The sequence below is a fragment of the Hermetia illucens genome, chromosome 3 (assembly GCF_905115235.1).
Source record: "Hermetia illucens chromosome 3, iHerIll2.2.curated.20191125, whole genome shotgun sequence".
Taxonomy (NCBI): domain Eukaryota; kingdom Metazoa; phylum Arthropoda; class Insecta; order Diptera; family Stratiomyidae; genus Hermetia; species Hermetia illucens.
The window spans coordinates 17,069,880-17,090,216 of NC_051851.1; the positions used below are offsets into that span (position 1 = coordinate 17,069,880).

Below are 20,337 nucleotides of genomic sequence, written 5' to 3' on the forward strand. Positions count from 1 at the left end.
GATAAACTTTTGATACGCATCTAAAATCCTAGTGCCAGTTAATTAGTCATTTGCTTGATCACATTAAGACAAACAGACCTCAAAGAAATGATTTAAAGAATCTAGGTGTCATCAATCTTACCTGAAACATATCCGTTTCTGAATCTTCCTTATATTCCACAATAACAGCCTGATTACGTGACAATGTGTATGATATTGAGTGTTGATTTGCATCCAAGATAGCTTTTGATGTCTGTGGAGACTGCACAATGTAGTGTTTAGATCTCTTAACCCCGTTCGATTCTGTGCGTTTGTAAAGGACAAATTTCGAACGACGACGGCCACGATCACCCTGTGGTAAATACCCATTGTATCTGGAAGAGAAAAAGAAAGTAATTTAGATTAATTTCCGTATCGCAATGCAATTGAAAGATATTGATTCAGTCATATGGTCTATCTTACATAATTTGGAGAATGCTGACTGCATTGACATGCAATCTGATAAATAATCGAAACACACCCACTTTAATATTACCAAGAAATGTCGTTTTCTATCTAAAAATAAATATCTTTTCAGAAAGACTTTATCTTATCAAGCCTACCGATATGTATCCACTCAAAACTGTCGGTTTTCATTAAGATTCAGTTTTTCTTTCTTGTAAAATTTTCTAACAATTTTCAGATCAAATTTAAAAGTCGTACAACTCCGTGAATCTGGAATTTCCTTTCCATGTCATCGTCACATCTTAAAGCTATCTATGCTCGGAAAATAAAATCTTGAAATCATATCTAAACTTGCAGCATCCAGACCTATTTATATAGAAGAGCATGTTTAATTTGGAATGCTTGGCGACGTATACGGCCGGCCACAGGCCCTTATTTTGTTAATCAACGATAACACCGAAATCTTATAGGCTCCACATATTCCCCCTTGGATATAGCCAGCTTTAGATTGCATTACAATGTAAACGTGAATTGTGATGACATGCGAGCACACGTGCACCAAAATACGACTAGTAGCCCCCATATATTCACGCCTTGTGTACTTTTGCTTGTCATGGTCCTTCTGCTACGGGTATTTGGGGAACGCACTAATGATTCGGCCATTCGATTCGAATAATGCGTTCGTTGTGGCCAATATATGGATTGTGATGGTCCTACAGTTTGTCTCGAAATAAAAATATGCTCCGGGTAAGGCATGACATGACATGGAGCCAAATAACATCTGGCTACGATTACGCTTCTCGAAGGGTAAGGGTGGAGCAGCATCTGACGAGTTATCTTTTGCCTAGACGACACGGAAATCCAATTTTCAATTTCCCTGAGACTACCCAGCAAAATCAAAGCAGCAGACAAGTCTTTCACCCTCTAAAGTATGGCCGCCAGTACTTAAGTAGAGCTTGCCTAACACAGTGATACTGGTTTATTCTGACTGCATTTTCAGTAGTCAAACCAGTAGTTTCGAGGCCTATCCAACCTCTGTGCCACAACTAAAGGATACTGCCCCCACTTCGACTGAAAGCGATAGAAATTTGCGAGCTAGCAACCTTTTTTTATGGACGAAGGGGTGACCTCTCTCTTTAATCCACGAATATCGAACAATGGAACATAACATTTCACAGTTGCTGCCATCCTCTGCACAGCTCCCTTCTCTGGTAGAGACATTGCACCTCATTCGCTACGAGATCCAATCATTTCCGTAATGGTACATACTACCAGGGGCCGCAGGGACCCAACACATACACTTGTGGAACATCACAACTTTATCCTTTGACCCATCATCCGTTTCGTACCAAAGAAGTCTCAATATAAGTAAAGCTCAATTATCAGAGCTAAGTAACCAAGGACACTTAGTTTAGCCAAGATGCCCTTAATCCAACCCCATTTGGCTGAAATGCAGCCATTCCTGACATTTAACGCCACAATCGCGCAGCATTTGCCAAGGGCTGACGCGACGCATACTGGAACGACGTCGAAACGCATACTGGTGCTCAAATAGATGATTCGCTAGGTTAACAAACAGAAATAACCCTGTTGTATATAACCCTCTCCAACATTTTCATCATAGAATCTAGAAGACAGATAAGGCAGTATGAAGTGAGTGCGCAAGTAGTTTTTGGAGTTTCGGTAGCAGTCTCTTTCACTGGGTACGAAACCCTTCTTCCATCATGCACGGTTGTAATGTGCTTATAAACCATGTGTGCCTGATTTAGCAGCCCTCTGCTTTGCTCAGAATCCCATCCAATCCGAGGGCCTTATTATCTCCAATTCGTCCACACACCACTAGCAGTTGCTTTTCAATCACTTTGGGAAAAAATAAGGGCTTTTTGTTGAACCGTTGTAGCAATTCCGCTTAGTTTCCCATACAGCCTTCTTGAGACTATTCTGAAAATCGCAGTATTCTGGCGAGGGATAAACTGAAGTAACAGCCAGGGATCGTCCTCCTTGCAATATAAAAGATGCCAGGACTCTAAGCCAAATTGGAACAATACACACCGAGGGCTTCGCTTCCAAAGGCGAACTTGGCCTCTACTATAAGAAGTTGGGCACCGTCAGTTTTAATTAAGACCTCCGGGCCGGGCTAGACAGAGTTGACCTTTTGCTGGATTACTCGTTGAACGAAGACATGGACACGAACTTTATTAAACAGAAAATAAAAAAAATGAAGTATTAATGCCAGGCACGGGGGTAGCGGCCAGTGGTCGTTGAAGATAATAAGCGCATGCCCACCGTAGTACTTCTATGCTGGAACCACCAGTTGGGACCTTTCGGAGGGAGGAGACAAGACAAACCGTTTCCGTTTCTGACCTGGGATCACTTTCGTCGAACTGAACATATCGAGTACCAGCCACAATACTCTCACACCGAAGTCATTGACGTTGAGAGTCCCCAAGGAATAAGGATCGACAAGAATGTCGAACTCCAACGAAGAAGTGGAGGCCTGCTCAAAAGGCAATATCAGAAGGTCACCTATATTTTGAACAAAATACTGAAGAACAGAGAAACAGGTACTGTCACAGAGCTTGATGAAAAGGACCTCGCTAAGTACCAGGCGATAGTTAAGAAATATAATAAACGCTTTGAAAACCAGAAAAAGACGAACCCTACCGTATCCAAGCACAACCGACGGCACGATGAGCTAAAACATGACAGACGAAGTACTGATCGGGACAAGCCTAGAATATGTTTTCTCAACAACAAAAGCCTGCATGTCCTCCTGTGTCCGGATTTGAGTTCCGGCGACCCAGTCATGGTCGAACTGAAGCAGGCGGAAGCGGTGATGTAGATGAAGATGTACATGCTGCTCGGCTTATCTGACTCACGACCGGTTAACACCATCGGAAAAATTACGATATCCGATGTATGCCATCGCATCGAAATAACCCAATCTGTTGATAAGCTGCGATGCCAACGCGCCAATGCTTTCGGCCAGTTAGGATATCAACCAAAGAGATATGTTAAGTCTCTTGTCAACTTTATTATTATCACAAACGTACCGTCGTGTAAGACGGGCAAAACTACAGAGGACCAACTGGTGGAAGTTTGTTCAGGTTATCAAAACCAAACTTACCGATGCTCCTAATAGCAATATCCGCCCGACAGATAGACTAGAGTCAAAGGAAAAGGTCACAACCTTTAAAACCTCATCCTCTGCAAAATACAGCAAAAATACATTTCTACCGTAGGGGTACGAAAATCTGTCCAATCTCGAGAAGGAGATCAGGGAGGTTTTCAACTCCAGCTAGAAGCATGAATACTAGCAGCTATACAAAAAATGCCTCAGGTATAAATCGACCATCATGAAAACCAGGAAAAATTGAATAGACAACAACGTGAGTTCAAAGCGAAATAGTGACTCCACAGTAGCGAGGTTGACTACGACATCAGCAACAAAGAAAAAACGAAAGGGTAAACCACGATCAAACGCCCTTTTCACCTAACCGAACCGGTCTTTCACGGAAGTTCTTCGAAAAGCACAATGCCAATCCAGAAGCCGTTCTACGATACAGTTAAGAGCATTCTAAATGCGAAAGCAATGGTCTCCAACCTAGAACCCATGTGCGCCCTCGAACTAAAGGATCTGCATTGTTTCACGAATACGTTAAAGGTAGAGATGGGAGCAACCTCAAAGTGGGAACTACATCTGTGAACCCCAGAAGACAAAATTTGGCCATTGTCACTGTCCCTGAAAAGACAGCGAGTCAACTTATCCATAGTGAAAAAATAAAGATCGAATGGATCATTTGCAGGATAAGGCGCAGGGCAGTTCCAACTCGCTGCTTTAAGCTGTGGACCTATGGGCACAAAGCAGGGGTTTACAACAGGAGCCCTTTGTGTGACAAGTGTGGCGAACCTGGGCACAAAACGAAGACTTGCGAGTCAGAAAATTTCTGTGTTCTTTGCAAGGACTGCGATCTGCAAAAAAAAATGTAACTCATGTTCCCGACCATGCATAGGAGGTCAAGTGCTCACTACCTAATGGTGGACGAAAGGAGAGTTGACTTCTTGCACCTCAGTGAGTAGTACCGAGATAGGAACGTACCATGGTGGTATGCCGATATATGTGGCACTGCTGCCATCTGGGTGAGATTAACTTACGAGTGTGGGTTCATGGTCGAGGAGACGGCTTCGTTTGGTTTCGCTGTGCGGAAGCGACTTTTTTAATGTTTACCCCACACCGAACGAATTCCATGTTCCAATGTATGTGGAGGAAGAGATTCAAAGCACGAAAGAGGGAGCTCAAGTTGAAGGAGACTTTAACGCCAGAGCGAGATTCTAGGGGCACACAAAATTTAAAGACAGGACAGGACAGATCTTATTGCCTTAAATACCAATAGCACTCCGACATCCCGACACCCTGGTTGGAAGCGTTATCCCTGACGTGACCTTAGTGTCAGCGCTTAAATAATAGAAGGTACTGCAAGATTTCACGGCCACTGATCACCAGTGCATTTTCTTCGAAGTAACGGACAGCTCCGCCCAAAGTTCTGATGTCCAGCAACCATCTACCGGGTGGAACGCCGAGAAAATCTACGTCGGCAATTTGCCGAGGTTTCTCAAGAATAGTAAATATGCGAGGCAGACAGAAGAATTGTGATTGAATCGTTAGCGCATTTAACCATGACCCTTATCACCGCAATGTATCGTCACAAGAAGTTACCTACGAACTGGTGGACGGCTGAAGCTGCAATTCTGCGAAAAAACTGCCTCAAACTTCGGCGGATTGCTTAGTGTACCAAAGGGCGAAATAAGATAACCCTTAGAATTGCAGAATTCATGAAAGTGAAAAATTAACTTCAGCACGAAATAAACTGGCAAAAAGTACACTACTCCCAAGAGCAAAGTATAGCCTCGAATATAAGTTGATTACCAAAAAACTATGTGCCCATCGATCAAGAGAGAGCCCGAACTCTCAGTGAATGGCAGAAATTGTGGGAAAGTGGATCAAGATATAGATGGACCATGCATCCTACAAAAAACGTGCTGCCTTGGTTCAATCGAAAGCACGTAACCCAATCGCTTAGCGAAGACGAATATTTTCAGTCTTGCCTGCTAGGCTAGGCTAAGACCAAGTCTAATAGGATTTATGCGTGGTGAATGCACTCAATATAAACCTATACCGACTCTCACTGGACTTTCATATTAAATACGGTATATGAAGTAGTGTTGTCAGACTTTAACTTTAATAGTCCAATTCTTTGCAAACCACACTTTTTAGGTACACCGGAACATAGACTGGGTTTTTACTATCAATACTCGATAGATTTAACAATTAGACTTTATTAAATAATTTATTTAAAGAATGAGGAAAAAGTGAAGTGACTATTTGCTCGTTAGAGGCAGAAGAGAATTATCATCTCCTTCATGTGTTTCTTTTCTGCCCCTAACTCATGGCACACTTTTCTCGCCAGTCCTCCACTCCCGTGGCGAGCTCTGCAAAGTGGATAGTTCCGCGCCATCTATTTGTTCGCATTCGCAACATTCGATCCTGCCGCGCCACAAGACTATTGCAGAGCAAGGCCTTGTGGCCATAACGAAGTACCTCAGAAACTCTAATAACTCCAAAAGAACTGCGCTACACACAAACTTCAACAGCACTTTTACGATGAGCTCATCAACTAGGGCAGAATGATGATGTCCTATGAGGTTATAACAGAATATTCTTTACCGAAAAACGCCTTTTTAGCATTCCAAGCAAACACTTCTCCGGCATACGGCAGAGGATTCCAAGTGGAAGTGCTGGTGATACTGGAGGGCGGTCGATGGCTGGGTCAAGACCCGAATCTCATGCGCAACATAATTATTCTGGCAGACAGTCAAGCGCCCTTAAGGCTTTGTGCTAGTGGCGACATTCTCCAAGTTCGCTGGGCGGTGCAGCGATGCGCCAAACAGTCTAGCCGACACATTCAAAATCACCCTCCACAGGGTCCCCGGTCATAAAAACATAGCGGGGAAACAGGACACTAACGGAGTGGCCACACGAAGCTCCACTCTCGACAATCCCTCGTTGAGCGCATTTTACGTGCTGCTGTCGACTGTCGAGAGTGGAATCTACTCACAATGTTCATCAGCCGCTGACGGGGATGAGAAGACTTGCCACTTGCGAAAATCAAAGTGAACGTGACCCTCCTACAACAAAGGCCGATCACGAGAGCGGGCGCTCAAACGCATATAAAGGTCAAGACTCACCAAAACCTACAATCTAGATTGTGGAAGTTGCGGCGGAATGGGAGGCACCATCAAGTACTTCCTATGCGATTTCCCAACTCTGGCTAAAGCCAGGCTGTGGACACTAGGCAACCAATTCTTTGGAAATTTCAAAAGATCCCTGGTTACGGTTTCTTTCGTGAACACTACTACCCGGCTCTGAAGAAATGATCTAACTAGATTCTGCTCCTCTTACCCTTCCACAACAATCACGATCCCGGTCACAGTCGGAACTTTTAGCACCAAAACTACAGACCACAGGGTGTATGGTCTCCTCCGAATAGTTACTAATAGCAACCCTACCTACTACCGGAAACTCCGATGCCTGCCATGTGTTCTCAGCCCCGTTATTGGGTTGGTCTCTAGTAGGAGTTTCGTGGAGGTTGTGCTATGTCGAAGCATTGTTACTTGTCAAAGCGGAGATCTGATTAAGGCCACAAAATCAATCCGTGTCTCAAAACGACCGTGGAGTTAGGGCTCAACAATGAGGGCTCACGTTAAACCACCAGGACGTCGCCTCCTGCCGATTTTTAACGCAGCGGAAATGTCTGAACTGTTCATCAAAGCGTCTGAATTGCAATGTCCTTAAATGACGAATGAAGACTAGGGCGGGGACTGGAAATTAAACAAAACCCATAGAATAATAAAACATGTAGAACCAACCATGACAAAATATATAGAAATCGGCAGAGAAGTTACAAACTGGAGACCCACCAATGCATCATACTTTTCAACCATTCATGCCGTTTTTACCTCCATTAACTTTCCAATAAAATCTCATATTGCCAGCTAAAAACTGTTTACAGCACAGACTACACCCAGAGTTTCGAAGCTAACAAGCCACTGCGTGTACCAAATGAAAGATGCATTTAGAAATAATTCATTCGCTTAGAAGGAATTTGTAGGAATCCACTGCTCATCAGACATTCAAACTTGTGTAATAAAAAAAAATCTTCTCCCGGGGTCTCCATTTCCCGGAATAACAGAGCCCAGGAAAGAAAACAAGAAATGCTGACGCTGAGCAACACGCAAACAATATCATGTGCGTAGAAAGGAGTATAAAAATAAAACTATGTTCAGGCAAGGAAACTCGAATTTCACCCTCCCCTGTGAAGGGAGCGACCAACTGCTAGACCTTCTCCATTCACACACATTCAGATCTAAATCGAATTTCCACTCCACGAGTGAGTGGAAGTACGTTGAGAAGCTAATGGAGTTCATTCACATGCACACTATGGATGCGTGACGGCTAGGGGGTAATGGGGTGAAATGGAAAAAGTAGAAATTGGGCTGCAGAAAATGATACCTTTTACCTCTGAATCGAAACGCGTTGGGGAACTGTGTGTTGAAATATCTTCGGGTTCACAAAAACCCGCAAGCTCGGCATCAAATATCTAAGATTGAAATGGCTACACAATCCCTGCTTTCGGAGGAACCATAATCAGGTAATCAACTATTGGATCTTGATTTACGCTTTCAAATATGTTGGGGAAAGTATACACTGAATTAGAGAGAAGACCTGAAGCAGAGAGTTTACTCGTATTGATTTTTTGAGATTTTAGGTATTCGGTCATAAATACAGCCCAAATCATCTACATATCTATCTTCAGCAAAGCTACGTCAAATAAAGGGTTTGTTATCCTAAAGAAGATGGCGACAATTTCAACTAAGCACGAGGCTGAAGTTCACCAACTTCGAGAAAACAAAGTATATAAAGCGGATCGAAAATGTAGCTAGAATATTACTAAGAAAAGTCTAATCGGCCAGCGAAACACTAGCTAGATTTACCATGATATAGAAAAGTCTAGACTGCACCTAAAGAGGCCTATTAAATCTTGACTCGAGGTCTTAAGCCTGCCCCTTGGTTGTCTCTTCAATGAAATTATTCAGGATACACTAACTGGGGCGTAGATGGGCTTCTATAGATATTACTAAGGAATGCGACGTTATGTAAATAACATGCTGGCCCCAAACCCAAATAAAGGAAGATTTGATGAAACATACATATGAAAAGTTTCAAAAAGGCTTCCTTCTTTCGTATCTTCCCTTCGTCAAGGCGGTTAAAATTTACTTTGGCCTAATACCAACCCCCTACCCCTGCATCAACATATTTCAGGAAGCATTTGATTTTCCTTCATGGAATACTCTCGTTGAAACATCCTCATAAACTAAACAAGTAGCAAAAATCTAATTGCAAAATGAAGATGCACCATCTGGCCAACAACGAAGGAAGAATGGATATGGCACCGGAAAAATGATTGGTTCAATAATGAAAACTAGGAAGCCTTTAACAAGAAAATAAGGCTTACAGGCAATACATAGGGGGAAACACAAGGATGACGAGGGAGCGCTGCGATAATATCCGATGTGCAGATAATAAATTAAACAAAAAACAAAAACGCAACTAAAAAAAAAAAATTCGAAATAATTACTAAAAAAAACCTGAGGCGCGAGTTGAACGGAAAGGAACCAGAGCACCTGCAGCTAAGAGCAAACCGAAGCGGCAGAGGCCCTCGGACGATCCTAACTCTTCAGCCCGAAGGCCAGCCAACAGGGCTCGGCCGGCAACGGCTAAGTCTTCATTCAGAATAACCGCGAAACCTACGCCTAGGTGCTGCCAAGTAGCGAACAAGGAGAGAGCGCCGATGGTTCGGAAGCTTTTCTGAACCGGAAGTTAAAAAGGCTTAGGAACAAACGGGCTGCCGACTCTACAGCGGACAACGCTCCCAGCGGAACATTCATCAGAGCTGTCCAACATGCTAAAAGTAAAGGCAAGTAGGTAATACCAGGATATGATGTCACCGCCCACCATATATACTAGGGAAGTTCCAACATCAACACGAGAGGCTATTAGAGTATCTGGTGGGAAAAAACTACAGATGCTCAATTTGGACATCCCCTGAGGCGGACTTGACCTCTCCTGCGGGAAAGTGGAGAATATCTAACGATATCATGCTCTCAGGGCACAGGCACTGATTTCATAATGGGCATGACACAACTAACCACTCTAATGCAGTACCTGAGGAAGACAAAATAGAACTGTATCCCTGAGTTATGATCGCTAGGAGACGCATTGAATCCATTGTTGGAACTGACAAAACAATCCAAATGATCGCAACTAGCATGAGAGAAGATTTTGAAGAGATGTCCATTTAATACACCATAAAGGGGTAAAACACTATGGTAGAGCTCGGATCCGGAAAATAGGAGAAAGACAAAAGTACTCCTCAACCAAGTTCTAAAATCTGATTCAGCCGTTGGCTAGAATTTGTACAGAGAGACTCAGAAAGCTCCAAAGAAAACCACATCATCATAAACGGCGCAACAACCGGTATCCGGTCTAGGCTTGACTTAATAAGGAACTTCAGATATCCCAGTTTTGCGTCGAAGCCCACCAATTCGATATCTCTAATAGCTGTCTGGCGTCCTGACCCAAGCCATCGCTCCATCTGAGGCAGGGTCTGGCTCCTCTTCTTTTCCTACCATAGATATTGCCCTTATAGACTTTCCGGGCTGGATCATCCTCATCCATACGGATTAAGTAATCCGCCCACCGTAACCAATTGAGCCGGATTTTATCCACAAAAGAAAGCCACAAGGTACACAAAACGATCATCACAGAGACTCCTTTACGAAGAGAAGAGCTCCCTTCAGATGACCTCAAAGTTCAGGCGATTCTTTGCCAAAGAATGTAGCCAGCAGCTAGGGTATCTACGTTTGCGGGGCGGGAAGTACACAAAAAGCGATGAGCAGTATTCAAAAACTCATCTGAGCGTCGACAGATGCATACAGCTCTCAACCGAGAGACATTAATCTGTCATGCAAAGTAATATCACTAGAGTGAGTCAAATAGGCCTTGATCCCGTTCTGTAGATACAAGTCTGCGAACCCGGATGACATCATTCATGATCTAATGATAAATGGAATGTATTGATGACCCAGATTGTACTTACTCAGAATATATACCAAGTAGCCCATGTTTACAATCCAATTAACTGGACGGATATGAATCCCAAACTAGGGAAACCCAAATATAGGGACGCAAAACACTTCCAACCGATCAGTTAAAAAATTCCTTTCTACTGAAAGAACCGGAACTTACAAAAATAGAGGAGGAAACGACCGAAAGAGAATACGCCCTACGTGCAAACATGGACACCGAAGGTGATTTCAACGATGTCTCATTCGCAGCGATTTGTAACGCGGCAACATAGCATGGAGTCGATACGCTATTAATCAGTTGGTTCTTATGCCTGCCGGTCTTATGGCTTCTTAAGACATTCTCCGTCATAATCACCAAGAGAGAAGAATGGCCAAAAATGGCTACGAATCTCCTGGTATTCCAGACTTAATTTGCACCGAAGGGTCAATCATGGAAGACAGATCGGACGCAAGGGTGTTTTCGAAAAATCCAATTATGGAACTAACACGACCTAACGGAAATATGACGACCATATTTCAAGTCTCACTGGTGGCAGAGAGATTTGTTATCGTGACTAGATGGCGAATGCCAGTCGACTCAGTTGCGAATGAGTACCTGAGTCAAATCAGGGTAATAATCTCGAGCAAGCGCAATGCTCACCACACTGCCTCCTACTGTAGTGTACCATTGTGGTCTTGAATGAAGTGCTCTAACACAATTCAAGGCCCGGATCTAATATGGATTGTTGCGCCAATGATTATTATTATTAGTTCAATTCAATACCGCGGAAAGGAAGAGACTTGCGATACCCACACAAGAATCCAAGGAGCCTATCAGGAAAATATTTGAAAAGGAACCGCTCGTTTACAGGCACCGCATTGTCGAAGGCAAATCAGTTACCATTTCTACGACCATAAGCCCAACAATTTCGCTTTCACGAAGAAGGATCATCAATGCTCAGACTGCCTCCCAACAATATTACCTCCTAGACTTTATCTATGTTTGAAGCTGAAAACATCGTCGCTGATGCATTCTTACGTATAGAAAAATTGAAAACTGTCTTGTTCTTCACAATGATGAAAACAGCGCCGAAAAACGATATGGAATTGAAACAGCTGCTCCAGAAGGAAGCGACAAACTTACAATTTAACCTTGCCCGTACTCCAGACACTGAGTATTCTTTTTTCTGCGATGTGCCTCCATGAGTAGTCAGACCTTTAATGACCATGCGACTTCAACAGAACAACGCTCTGTACCATTCACCAATTTTCGCATTCAGGAGCAAAACCGATGACCAAACTCCTGATTCAGTGTAACGTGCAGACATCAACAAAAAACAGACTGTTACTGCTTCAGATGACATTTCCAACCTGCCGTCCGCACGTTTCAAACATGTTCATTTTGACATAGTTATCATGCCACCATCCAGAAGTTGCTGATATTGCCTTACTATGATAGACTATTTTCATGGTGGCGACTTCCAGATAAAGAAGTCTAAACGATTGTATAAGTATTGGATGAGACCTGGGCCACCCTATTTTGAACACTATTCAGAGTCATAACCGATCAAAGAAGACAATTCCAATCGTACCTATTCAAAAATTTAGATTATTTGTTAGATGCAACTTGTGTACATGCAACTGCGTATCAGCAACCACCTCCCCACCCCCTTCCAATACTCGGTTTGATTGAACGACTCCAACGGCGGATATAATAATATATCAGAAAAACGTTCCTTGGAATGAAGCATTCCCTGCAATGCTCAGAGACATTCGGGGGATGTCAAGGGCATCGCCTCAGACCTAGTTAGATCTAGGCAAGCATCTATAAGATTTGAGGGTTTTGTCGCGGCAAAAAAAATGTATTTTCAAGAAATTACCGCGGATTTGTCAAGGGCAGTCATCAAACAATTCATGAAATAGCCGAAAAAATAGCAATTATGGGGTGCCAACCTCTCATTATGTCACACAAGCTTACCAAAAGTAAAACAAGTCGGGAAACCGGAAGCTAGACGCTTCAGGTATGAAAGATTTTGTGTATTTCTTTTATAAAGAGATATGAGTGTCCATTTGTCCCATTAGCATGTAGCACGCAAAATATGCATATATTATGGAAAATATCCACTTTCAAGTGATATTGACATAGTCTTGAATTTGCAGAGAAGCGACAGCTTTGGCCTAGTATAACTTTGTTAGTTATAGTGCGATTTTCAGCAAATTCGGCAAATTCTATGCTGTATCCTGTAAAATTTCGTAATTCTAGGGTGAACTTAAGGGGGTTTTCCTGTCAATTACTAAAAATTATAGTAATGTAATATTAGCTAGGTTGTTTAGGATCTGCGGGATCCTAAGTCCACATCCACGTGATGGTGGACCGGACTAAATGAGGAGCAACTTACTCCCCCGTTTTTTAGTCTATAGATCCCTAGTTTGGAGCGTAGCACCCCAAGCATTAAAAATCGAAAAAATCAAAAATTGACTGACGGTTTCGTCCAGGGCAAAGGCAACTCATCAGACGCTGCCTCACCTCTGCCCTGGAAGCAGCGTGATCGAAAGTGCCAATAGGTGGAAAGACGCTCCCTTTTATCATCGATTTTTAATGCTTGGGGTGCTACGCTCCAAACTAGGGATCCATGGACTAAAAAACGTGGGAGTAAGTTGCTCCTCATTTAGTCCGGTCCACCATCACGCGGATGTGGACTTAGGATCCCGCAGATCCTAAACAACAACCTAGCTTTAGCCTTAGTCTAGCTTAGACTGCAACGACTGGCGTTTTAAGTCCAATATAATTCGCAACCTTGTCGTGTTCTTGCGATGATAAAAGGGAGCGTCTTTCCACCTGAAGGGCAGAGGTGAGGCAGCGTCTGATGGTTTGCCTTTGCCCTGGACGAAACCGTCAGCCAATTTTTGATTTTTTCGAATGTACTATTATTAACTTCATTTGAACAGGTATCGGTATGAAGGGTATTTCGGAGCCTAAGCACCATATAGTGGCAGCCCCCTGATTTTTTTCAGATTTTTCGGTTGGATAGTTTCTGAGAATAGGTTCGTTAAAAAAATGATCACTTTCAACCCCCTGCACTCCCCACCTTTTCAACAAAAGTCAAAACTAATACCGGCTTCGAAAAGTACTTATCGAGACCTTTCATTTGATACCCCACATGACTATACCTGATGAAAAAAAAATGTACACCCCCCTTTTGCATGTATGAGAACCCCTAAATTGGACATAAAAGGATGTAGCTCACTATATGCGGAGCATTCACAGTTTCCAACTTTCTATCAAATTTGGTGGCTACAACCGTCTCCGAGAAAAATGCGTGTGACGGACAGAGAGACGGACAAACAGACAGACAGTAAACCGATTTTAATAAGGTTTTGTGTTTACACAAAACCTTAAATGCGTGTGACGGACAGAGAGACGGACAAACAGACAGACAGTAAACCGATTTTAATAAGGTTTTGTGTTTACACAAAACCTTAAAGCTGGTCCAATGCAAAGATTTCTATTCCGAGTTATCACTGTAAAAATAGTGTCTTTAGACTATCATAAAATAAAGGAAGAAATTGACGGAAATACCAGAAGACATGCCAAAACTGAGAACCCTATCTCAAGAGAGCAGTGATCTGTGTTTGGTAAAGCTAGCAAGGTCTAACGCTTATAGAAGTTCTCAAAAAAAATAGAATGGTCGGAACAAGCACCACAATTTAACCCAAGAACTCCATGTAAATGAGAATATTCCATTGAAGACATCTAAACGACAAAGTCATTTTGCTTCACGGCAATCCTAGGCCCAAAAATGTATCAGAACATCCCCCACAGGAACTCCAAGGGAAAACTCATCAGCATCTGTCTCACTCTTCGGATATATCGAAAGATTCAATAGATTACCAAATTCCTATCTTCATTAAAGCAAGTGAGGTTCGTTAGGTTCAACAAACGCTAAAACGTGAAAAACTGACTCAACTATTTCTACGACAACTGACCGAACGAAAATTTACTGCGAACCCCCCTTGAAGTTCATCCTAGATCTGTAAAATCAGTTTCAGTAACATAGACTCTGATAGGAGGCATCATACTGGAAAGTTTGGTGAAAATCCTGCTACTATTAACAGAGTTATAGTAGGCCAAAATTATCTCTTTCGTGTCAAATTACTACTGCCTGAGGATAAGTATCACATAGAATTGAATATCACGTATCTTTGACGTATATACAACGACGAGTTACATAAGTGGAATCGTCGTGTAGCCGAATATTCTTATATAAGAAATCGGCAAAACCTTTCATACCTGAAGTGTCCAGCTTCCGGTTTTCCGACTTGTTCATTCACCAAATTATGAGTGCTAATTACTGTATGTGTAACTATATTAGGAATTATCAAGAAATATTTCACTACCAACTTTTCTTTTTTGCCCCCTTTCACCTACAAACTCAATCTTATCTTAGCATCTATGCAGGCACACAAACCGAATCATCTTAAATTGTTAAGAGATTCCCCTTTGCTGCAGTTCTGCTCAGCCCAGCAACTAATGCCCATCTTCTCTCCCATTTTCCTGCATTCGAAATACACTTCACCGGATTAGTAATTATGTACATGCTTAGAGGTCATTATGCTCTCCCCGCCGGTAGGGTGGGCGCGTTCCATCTTTTTAATACCAAATTACCATGCAAAGGCACGATAAAAACCTTCTCCGTACTTATCTAATGCATTAGGAACGAATTAAGAAAGTAACTTACCCCAAGATCACTAATTCGCCATACTTTACACGTGGTTTATCGTGGCCTTCTGTATCCGGTTCCGCTAGAATTGGCGACTCTGTACCATCCGTACTGCAAATAGAAAATAAGATAGAAAAATAAATATCGCAGAAACGTGAAAATTACACGGCGGAAAGCAAGCTCAGGAAGTTTATCTTGCAAACACAATACAAATAGGAATAACAAAGGCATGTGGACTATGCATATGCCGAGTATCTACGGAATTATATCTATGTATCTAGAAAAACATGAGTAAGTCAGAGGCTGCGATTTATTATATTCACTTCAGTTGCACGGGGCAGTCAGTGGCTCTGTGAAGAGTCCATAAAGATTTGTAATTGCAAATTAATTCACAAGTTTGTAAAAGCGAGTACAGTCCACAGATACTTGTAGCGGTTACAGCCAGATTCACACATCAAGAAAATAATTTCAAATTTATGATGACGGGGAGTGGATGTTATTATTTAGTCAGAGAAAAGATATTCTGCCGGCATGAGTGCTTTCTAGACCCGAATGCAAGGAGACAACGTGCCAGCGGTCAGGTTGGGTTAAAATAGATACATCAAATTTGAAAATTCAAAATGATAGAGTAATCCAAATCAAAATTAATTATAAATCATGTGGGTACCGAAAACAATGGTATTTTAAGGACGGAGCTGGAATGCACTCTTGGAATTCACGCCAAGGAATCCATGCTATTCTGAGGGCTCGAAAACAGGAATAATTAAACCCAAATAGCATTTAATGCGCATTTAACTCCATTTAAGCCCGGATGTTTTCAAATCTAGACGTGATAAAAGAACGGTTGGAACCACCTTAGAATAAGTTCAATCCCGACCTGCAATTTGAGCAGTTTAAAAACAATATTGGCTTCACCATCCAAAGCGGAATGTTTCTGAGGTAATCAGTCAATCAATCAGATGATCAAGGCCAATCTCGGAATAGAGTATCTATCAGTCTATTATCATGCATCTGCATTGGTTTGAGGTATACACAAGCCGCAAACTCCAATATACTGGTTTCACGCGGAAGCCTGAATCAAATGGTTCCTGAGATACGGTTTATTCAGAATAAAAATATTTACGGAAAAGTTTTCTAATCCAAAAATTTACGAAAGCAACTTTTTCGCTACCTCACCTCTGCCCCGAGATACAGAATGACACAAAGCGGTTCCATATGTTATCGGCCCTGATTATATTAATTGAGACACCCTTAGTGACGCACAAGGGATTTGTGTGAAGGAGAAAAATCCGATTTAAATTGAAAATAAAATCTTTTTTACTACGTGATTGCCATTTACCCCATAGTAGACATAGCCCGAAAACCGCAACTACGTCCCATCGTTCCCAGTTGCCTGAAATGCGCTTCAGTTTTCTCCAAGCCTTTCCGAGATGCACACACTCCTCCACTATTGTTCTCCACCAAACACTCGTGGGGCGACCTACTCGTCGGCCATCTTAGGAGAATGCGTGCCACTGCATAACGTAGCCACCAATACAGCAAGCACCTTTTCCAACGGCTTCACTTGGAAAAGAGGGAGCGTGCTCCGTCTTAAAGATGCCCACAACGCCATGGTGGTCAACACGACCAAGAGGGGGCCGTCATGTTTCCCTTGTTCCCATATTGGGTCCCTAAATCACTCCCTTCGAATGACAGAGTTCTCCGGATACTGACAACTACTCTTGGCTAGTCGGTACATCCTTCGAATGGTTGCAGAAGGAGTCAAACTGGGTTTCCAAAAAACTCGCCGATCTGATGTAGAAAATGAGTTGTAGCGATTGCTCCCTTCGGAAACTAACTGGAACCCACTGATGGCGAAGGAGCTGGCATTTGCGGGCCGATGGACCGAATGTCAGATGTGTTGGTTATTTAAGCAACGACTTGCTTTTCGAGTCGATGTCTTTCGTTAAGGGCGATGATTGGCTTCGCTTGATAATTGACATAGTTGCATCGCTGGCGTGTTGCTCTAAATAATGGGTAGATTGCAATGCCGGTTTTAATCTTTCTGTTGAGACGTCCGAGAGGCAATGTAATCCCAATAAAACGATTCGCAACGGATGAACCCAATCCATGCTGTTCTCATGACATATTATCAATGCCTTCGACGCGTGATGCCAACCCTCGACTAACCCGCTTGCTGCTGGATGATAAAGAATAATCCTTAACCATTTGCAGCCGTCGTAGACTCCCTGAAAATCTCCGATTCAAATTGTGTACGCTGTTGGATTATTCTTACTGTCGAAGTACAAAACCCAACCCATGTTGAAGGCTTGAGCCACATTAGCCTCTCTTTAGTCCGCATTAGAAACGACCCCTCTCCAACACGAAAAGCAATCGATCATGATTGAAATATACCGGCAACCATGGGAAACCATCAGTTGGTAGACTAAACTCAGATGATCTTGTTGAAATCCTTGCGCAAGCACCGCAAACTCCTGTAAGTAATTTTTAGCGTGCCTGCTAATCTTGGCTTGCTAGCATTGTAGACACGTCTCTCCGAAGTTTTGGCCGAACAAGGATAGCACCGATTGTCAGGTCAGATGCGTCGGTTGTTAACGCCAGAGATTTATTGTACTTGTAATATCTAAGCAGCGCCTCGTTTGCAAGACTCTCCTTATACTCAACGAAAGCTCTGAACACTACATCTGTCCACGTGATCTTCGACTTCTCGCTTTTAGTAACACTGCGTAAATAGTCCGCCATCACGGTACACTCTTTACAGCCGAAGAGTTTGATTGCAGTTCTTTTCGCAATGTCTTTCCTCAGACATTGGAATCTGATGATAGGCGTGCATTAGGTCTTTTTTTCAAAACACCCGCTTCCAGCTTCAGCTGCCCGTGATACCCTAAATATGTTTCACTGGTTGACAGTCGACAGTAGTCCTTGTCCACCAAATCCTGAAACTCACCATTTGCCCCTTTAATTTTTTCGAAGGGAGTTCTCTTGTCCGGTCTGCTATGAGTCGGCCAGTATGGATAATATGATGATGAACCTTATGTGCTATGTTTGAACGATTTAGTGAGGGGTTTGTTAACGATGAAAATCCCTTAAGAGTGTTCTGATACATAGACGTTCTGGAAACGGTGGAAACAGATTCGCTAGTGGTGATTTGTCCCGAAGTCGATTATGCCAAAACTTTTGATATCCACCAGGTGGGAATAGACTTTTAAAAATTCGGCACACATTATGGGGTCTGAAACGTCTGCGATGCAGAAACGCTAAGTTTCGTCTCAGCCCGAGTACTAAGTTTAACAACTTGTCCCCGTATTGTTCTAATTGCAGATCCATTTGCCTGATAAAGTTGAAACGATGTCGGGGTAGATTTTCTGAAATTTCACTGCAGGGATATCACGAAAATGTCCGCCCGAGGTCTATTAGGGAATTAAGGGTCTGACTTAAAAGTGGACAACTCGTTCCCCTACTAGGATACATACGAAGAGGGTGAGCATTTTTGTGCCTCGTTCACAAAATGGTCATACTAGAATCCCTTCCTGAAACTAGATCTGAGCTTCGACCGGCGCCTGTATCAATTAGCGCTTATCTGACACATTTAAAACTAAACCCGTCAAGAGATAAACGTAACGCCGACAGTTCCTGGGTCAATTCCTATACCTGAGTGGCTGTAACTTCGTGAGTATCTACCGTTGCCACGCTTGCTATGCTAGTCATTCTAGCACCAACGTATCAGAAATTGACAAAATGGCATGAACTCGTGCTAGCAATCTCTCTCTCTCTCTCTCTCTGTCGATCCTGTTCTCTATGAAAGCAGTCTCTTCCCAGACTCTGGTCCTAGCATACAAGAGAGATTCAGGAGACTTCGCTTCCAGAAGCACGTATTCTCTGAAAAGGTTCTGTGAAAAAATAAACCCCACTAGTTTACAGGGCCTGTTCAGTACGATTTCCAAATCGGGTACTGGAGAATAGGATATCACTGAATAAGAATGCTAAATTATATATTGAGTTTTTTGACAATATAACGAACAGCTAGGAATATAAAAATAATCCCAACAGTGTAACTATTCGCGAAGATCCTTTTATCACGATCCATAGTAAACTCCAGCCTCCGAAATGTGCCGTCTTTTCCTAGCTATGTCTGAATATAATTGTTTTTAGCCAGTGAAAGGGAGAAAGAGAGAAAGGGGGAGAGAAAGAGAAAAAGGAGAGAGAGAGAAAAAGGGAAGAGAGAGAAAAAGGGGAGAGAGAGAAAAAGGGGAGAGAGAGAAAAAGGGGAGAGAGAGAAAAAGGGGAGAGAGAGAAAAAGGGGAGAGAGAGAAAAGGGGGAGAGAGAGAAAAGGGGGAGAGAGAGAAAAAGGGGAGAGAGAGAAAAAGGGAAGAGAGAGAAAAAGCGAAAAGAGAGAAAAAGGGAAGAGAGAGAAAAAGGGAAGAGAGAGAAAAAGGGGAGAGAGAGAAAAAGGGGAGAGAGAGAAAAAGGGGAGAGAGAGAAAAAGAGGAGAGAGAGAAAAGAGGAGAGGGAGAAGGGGGGGAAGAGAGAAAGAGAAAGCGAGAAAGGGACAGATAAAAAGGGCTGTTTTGGAGGGATAGAGGAAAAAGGAGAGAGAGGGAAGAGGAGGGATGGAGGGAAAGAGGAGCGATAGAGGGAAAAGAAGAAAGAGGGAAGAGATGGAGTGGAGGGAAAGGAAGAGAGACCGCAGAAAAAAGGTGAAGGCTTTTCACACACAATTGCGGAATCGGCAGTTATTGATTTTCTCCGATTCTAGCAAACAGTAGCAGTGTAATAGTGTAAAGCTAAATATGTAAGACAAGGGTAGTTGCTACGTTTTCGGCCAACGGATTCCGTGTGCACATTAGCTAGAGTTTTCAGCACACCAGATCTTATTTTTCCATTGTTTCTAGCGATTATAGCTTGTGCCACTTCCTAATTCTACGCGTTTTGGTCTTATGTAATAAAAACGGCAATATTGAACTTTTCAGTGTTTTCACCTAACTTTATCAGATACTCTTAAAGTCG

At 42.7% G+C, this 20,337-nt stretch overlaps 1 protein-coding gene across 3 annotated transcripts in view; it reads right to left on the reverse strand.

The window, feature by feature from the left end:
* Positions 1 to 20,337, reverse strand: part of LOC119651062 (protein pellino) — a 206,796-nt gene that overhangs the window by 37,389 nt on the left and 149,070 nt on the right. For all 3 annotated transcript variants that reach the window (XM_038054395.1, XM_038054396.1, XM_038054394.1), the window contains 2 exons: positions 15,348 to 15,440; positions 122 to 353 (listed from right to left, as the gene is read on the reverse strand). In XM_038054395.1, the coding sequence (XP_037910323.1) occupies positions 122 to 353; positions 15,348 to 15,440 (325 nt within the window). The remainder of the gene's footprint in view (positions 1 to 121; positions 354 to 15,347; positions 15,441 to 20,337) is intronic.